At 44.2% G+C, this 5,765-nt stretch overlaps 1 protein-coding gene across 3 annotated transcripts; it reads left to right on the forward strand.

Moving 5' to 3' along the window:
* Positions 1–712: 712 nt before the first annotated feature.
* Positions 713–5,382, forward strand: NUDT11 (nudix hydrolase 11). Of its 3 annotated transcripts, none has more exons than XM_028522556.2 (2): positions 713–1,687; positions 3,651–5,382. In XM_028522556.2, coding segments are annotated over exons 1-2 (495 nt in total). In that variant the 5' UTR covers positions 713–1,193; the 3' UTR covers positions 3,652–5,382. The 3 variants fall into 3 exon arrangements, with proteins under 3 accessions (XP_028378357.1, XP_035872400.1, XP_028378356.1); XM_036016507.1 differs by lacking the exon at positions 3,651–5,382 and adding an exon at positions 2,636–2,731 and having other exon boundaries at positions 1,058–1,687; XM_028522555.2 differs by lacking the exon at positions 3,651–5,382 and having other exon boundaries at positions 1,058–1,688.
* The last annotated feature ends 383 nt before the right edge of the window (positions 5,383–5,765 follow it).

Raw genomic sequence — 5,765 nt, forward strand, 5'->3', positions numbered from 1 at the left:
AAGTACCGAGTGGCCTTGCTGCAGTCCCACACCAGAAAGCTTCTAAAAATCAAAATGTAGAATAGGAAGGGATTTCCATAGGCATGTTTTCCAAAACCCCAAACAGTATCTATTAATGAGAGAGAGAAGGGTGGGTTGTGTGCAGTCTGCTGGAGGATAAAGATTCTTGGGATTTTGTAAAACACTACTTTGGGTAGCTCTCCAGCTGCTGGGTGAATATGACTCAAATGCAAGTAGGCGAGGGGCTTACCGATGAAGAAACTGAGAAACAAGGGGAGGGAGGTAAGATGTCAATAGGGGTTGAAGAAAAGTGTTAAGTTACGGGCTGTGCCAAGATGACTGGCAAGGTGAAGAATCTGTTGAAGAAATAAAATTTCCCGATATGACTCAGCGAAGATTAGGGAAGACTTTGACTCAATAACACTCAAGATCATTCTGACAAACGCGGCCTTGGAATAAATAAGCCGGTACCATTAATTAAGGGCGATGACGAAGATGCACTTGACCCTACTGTGTGGAGAATGCGTGCCTGTATGTTTCCTGAACCTGGTGGGCAGTGAGGGGAAACGTCCCGTGACGCCACAGCCACGTTTAGCGCCTGGGCACACGTGGAAACAGTGCTGGCTCAAGTCACAATGCGGTGAATTTACTTCGCGTGAAGGAGGTTCCCAGCCCGAGACGTGCGGGGCGCCTGCGCAGTGGGCCCGAGGCGCCGCGCTTGCGGGAGCCGCGAGACCCCCGCCCCCGCCCCTCGCCCTCCGGCGGGAACGCGCACGTGGGAAGGGACGCGCACAGGAAAGCACCTCACCTCCCTCTACACCTCCGGGGCGTCTGAGGAGGGGGCGACACGCGCAGGAGCTGCGTGCGGAGATGCGTTCTCGGGGGTAGCGGCGGCAGCGGCGGCAGCGGCAGCAGCGGCAGCAGCCACAGCGGGCAGCGCGCCTCCTCCACGCAGAGTTCCGTGCTCCGGACCCTGGCGGTGGAGGGGCGGACTGATTGATGTTCTGCCCCTGCCCTCGCCTCGCCCCCGCCTCGCCCCCGCCTCATCTAGTCTTGGGCTTGGGGCAGGGGGGCTGAGGTTTCTTTCTCACCCCGCCCCTCGCAGCAGCCCTTTCTCTCCGCAGCACCTGGCCCCTCCAGCGGCGGCGGCAGCACGGGAGCAGCAGGGAGCGCGGGAGCTGGCGGCCTGGAGGATGAAGTGCAAACCCAACCAGACGCGCACCTACGACCCGGAGGGCTTCAAGAAGCGGGCGGCATGCCTGTGCTTCCGAAGCGAGTGCGAGGACGAGGTGCTGCTAGTGAGTAGCAGCCGGTACCCCGACCGCTGGATCGTGCCGGGCGGGGGCATGGAGCCCGAGGAAGAGCCGAGTGGCGCGGCTGTCCGAGAGGTGTACGAGGAGGCTGGAGTCAAGGGGAAGTTAGGCCGGCTTCTGGGCGTCTTCGAGCAGAACCAAGATCGCAAGCACAGGACGTACGTGTATGTCCTGACTGTCACTGAGATTCTGGAGGATTGGGAAGATTCGGTGAGCATTGGGAGGAAGCGAGAGTGGTTCAAAGTCGAAGATGCCATCAAGGTCCTCCAGTGCCACAAGCCTGTGCATGCCGAATACCTGGAGAAACTAAAGCAGGGCGGTTCCCCCACCAATGGAAACTCCGTGGCCCCGTCCGTGCCCGGGAGCGACCCCTAGTATGTACCGCTCCTGCACAGACCCCTTTGCTTCCCGCCTGTCCTAGAACACCTAGTGTCCGCGTGCCTCCAGTGTCCTGTGCAGGCTTCCCGGGGGAGGGGGGCTCCTTTTGTTTCCTTGGCAGACCTCTGAATCATGCTTGCAAACTGTCTCAGTTGCCAGGCACTGTTTTCAGACAATTTGCACGTTTTTCAGATGCTTTGAGAATCGCTTCTTAGTAGCGCTGTTTAACATAGTGCAGAATGCCTAAACCGCATGGGTTTTCTTGAACGGTACCCTCACTGCTCTCCCAGCCCTTGGAGGGGGGGGGTGTGTTTTGTTTGTGTGTGCTTGTGCGTGTGCGCATTCGCATTTTTGGTACCAGTCTTGTGGTTTTGTAGCGAAGGCATTTAAAATCCGATCACCTTGGTTGTCTGAAATCTGTCACTAATTTTCTCTCTGAAGTTGTTTCCTCATTCGCAGCATTGGCCCTTGTCAGCAAGCCATGCTTGTGGTGCGAATTGATTTAAATGATCAGTTTTGAATTTTGAAAAACGATTTAAGAAATTTGACACGTTGGGCTCTTGCTGTGCTTGACATTACTTTTATCTTTAGAAATGTGGTCTGATTTGCCCTTTTCAGAAATTTCTTCATTCATTTGCACATAATTTGATTTGCAAAAATGGTTCACACTGGTAAGTTTTGAGTGCTTGCTTGAAACGACCATTCCCCATGTACCCCAAATGTAGTTTCACATGGTATTACTTTATGGAGTACACATTTCTCAGGGAGGTGTTGTTAGACAAGCACACCCATAAATCTTATTAGGAAAACTATTCATAGAGTGTGATGTAGTATGCTCAAATTCCAACACCCATTGCCCCTTTCTCAATACCCTTAGAACAACCATGGTTTTCTCAATAAAAACTAGTTTTTGAAAGAAAGTTATTTCATGTATTTGAATATAGCAACGTTCCAGATAAACTTCCTGACGACCAGTAAGCGCAGGAATGGGATCTCTATAGTGATCATGACATCCCAATTGAGTGAGTGGTAGGACATGTGCACATTCTCTCAAAGATTTTTCTGCTTGGGTGACAGTCTTTCATTTAATTTACCTTGGTACTTATTTGTCATCAGGATTCCCATCTAAAATACTTAAGTCTCACACAGAAGCCCCAGTGGCCTAATGGATAAGGCGTCGGCCTCCTAAAATACTTAAGTCTCTTCTTTTGGAACTATCTTTATTCCCTAGGCACATCTCCCCATAAACTTTTAATACTGTAATTAGCAGATTTTAAATGTTCACAGGCAAACAGGGCTATGAGAAGTGGGAAAGTAAAGTAAAATGACTTTTTCATGAGATAGAGTTTGGTGTGATAGAAACTGTATTGGGGATTTGAAGTCAAACAAACTGGGGGTGAAAACTGGTTCCAGTTCTAGCTGACTGTGTTTCTTCAGCCAACTTATCTATCTGATGCTCAGTTTGTTTAAATATAAAGTTGGGGATAATAAAAATAGATACTTCATAAACTTTTATGAGAAGCCTTTCCTGACCATCTGAGTTAAGATATTCTCTTCTGCGTGTGTCACGGTTCTCACAATTTACTGTGCTTACCTCTTTGCATGGCAATGTGGCCATTAGACCTCAAACTCTTTGATGAGTGGGAAGAAGCCTGAATTATTTCCAAAAGGCTAGAATTTAGAACATGGAATTCAGGAATTTTTTGTCTCAGATGGCCCATCCCCCCTTTTGCAAAACTAGTATCACTTCTTTCCTGACTTTTGTTTCATAATACATATTGACCTGTAAGTCCCTTAGCTGCTTATCCAGACTCACATTGTATCTGCATTAGATAGCCTTTCAAAGGCTTTCCAAATGTGAAGTGAGTCATGCTGATAACAGGTCCTTTGTGAATTTGTTTGGAGGAATTGTTAAATTAGTATAATCCTGCTAATCGTATGTTGGTTTGCTTTTTCCAGATAAACAGCAAGATCTTCATGATTGCTTTGAAAGAATCATTAATGTGAACCATCGATCAATGGAACTGTCAAGTACAGGTGACCACTTCCATATTTTCACGGAGACAGATCATCTGAGTTTCTCCTACATCTTGGGACAGCCCTTTCCTGTCTATTCTACTGACTCCTCTTGCCTTGGTTATTGTACTGTGTACGTGAACAGACTTTTTAATTCAGCACCTATAGCCTTTTGTTGTGCTTTTTGATGGTTCTGCCTTCTCCATTAGTCTATGATATCCTTGAGAGGAAGGACCACATTTCCTTACTCTGCATATTCTGAATCTGACACACTACTTGAAATATGGTTGACATCACTGAAAGTTTTTTGATTTAATTCATATTTTGTCATCATTGTGGCAAAATATTCCCCTTCCACTCTGGTGCTAGTAGAATATAAATGCTGGCTAGGCACCATGTGTGTGGCTTTTTAGTATCAGGTGTTTCAGAAACTTTTCAAGGCAGTAAAAAGATGTTGAAGGACAAGAATCACTACTCATATTTCTCTGTCATACCACACAGTGGCTGGCACAGTTTTAAGATTACCCCATACTTAGGGCAACATTTTGTAGACTCAGTCCTTTGTGTAACAACTTCAGTGTTTTTGTACTGTTGCTAATTTGCTTAAAATTTTATTCAAAAATCACTTGCTATAAAACTAACTGTAAAAGTAAATACAATGAACAGAAGCTAATATTGTGAGCTTTTATAAAAATAAATTTTAAAATGATATACAAATAATAAATTTGATGTGTTTGCAATGTTCTAACCACTTCTTTCATGTAATCTTAACATCTCTTTGAAGAAAAGATTGCTTTTCTCATTTTAAAGATCCAGTATACTGTATTATTTGATGCCAGGGCCAACAAAGACCGCAGTATAAGCAGTTTCCAAAGTTAATTATGCCTCTTAGTTTGCCTAGGGCTTTTTTTTTGCATCTCTCACTGATTCAGTTGGCCATGTTTTTTATTTCCTTTTCCAATACACACTACTAGCTCTTCATCCCACCTGGTTTTTGCATGTGAGAATGCAGATGACTGAGTGACAGTTAAATTGTTGTCACTTGGAAAAGGCACTGGGGGGAAAAACTTCTGTGAATGGGGAACAGAAAATGAAAGATTTAGAAAGAGATGACTTGGGTCAGCTGCTTCCAGGAGAGCAACTTTGAGAAAATGATAAAGATGTTTAGAAGAATTGTTATGGAGTTTTGCCATGGGGTTTATGATGTCAGCAGTCTTCCCCAGGTCCCTCCAAAGGCCCCAGAGTCGCTTTCTTTTACATTGTAATGCAATTACATGGGAAAAAGCTTGGGCTTCATTTCAGTGTTACACCATTCCTCATGGTACCAGTGAAATATATTGATTGTTTCCCACAATCCTTGCAGCTTTTTACATAAAAACACATGTCCCCAATTTATTGTTTTTTTTTGTAGATGTAAAAATGGTACTGCTGTTATGTTTTTATTTTAAATACTTACCTTTTAGAGAAATGTACTGTAAATTTTACAGATAACATGAGATACTACTGGTATTTGATTCAAAATAATCTGAAGGTGGCATAGTTGAGGGTATAGGCGAAACTAGATTGGCTATAAATTGATAATTGTTGAAGTTGTGTGATGGATATTTGGGAGTTGGTTATATTATTCTCTCTACTTTTGTATATGTTTGAAAATTTCCATAATAAAAATTGAAAAAAAAACTTCTTCAGTGTTTACTTGCAGACCTCCCTCTATTTTTAAAAGTGGAAAAGGGTGATCAGAAAATAAATCCACAGCCCAGACAGACTCCTCCCCTTCAAAAACTTAGGTTTTGTTTCTGAACTAAACATATTTGCAGACTTTCTCTTCACTTCATGTGAAATCTTTTCTTGGAGGTCTCCCTGTCCCACATACAAAAATACCTATAGCCCCATCAGTATGCCAAAGATGACCCACTTTGAACCTCAGTTGTGGATGTAAGCTTGGGTTCTAGATGAGAGAACACGCCTCATTTTACAATTTATCTTTTAAAAAACATTGAATTTCTTCCTGATTACAAAATTAATTTATCTCAGAGAAAATTTGGAAAATTTCCCCAA

The sequence above is a fragment of the Phyllostomus discolor genome, chromosome X, assembly GCF_004126475.2.
Source record: "Phyllostomus discolor isolate MPI-MPIP mPhyDis1 chromosome X, mPhyDis1.pri.v3, whole genome shotgun sequence".
NCBI classification, from domain to species: domain Eukaryota; kingdom Metazoa; phylum Chordata; class Mammalia; order Chiroptera; family Phyllostomidae; genus Phyllostomus; species Phyllostomus discolor.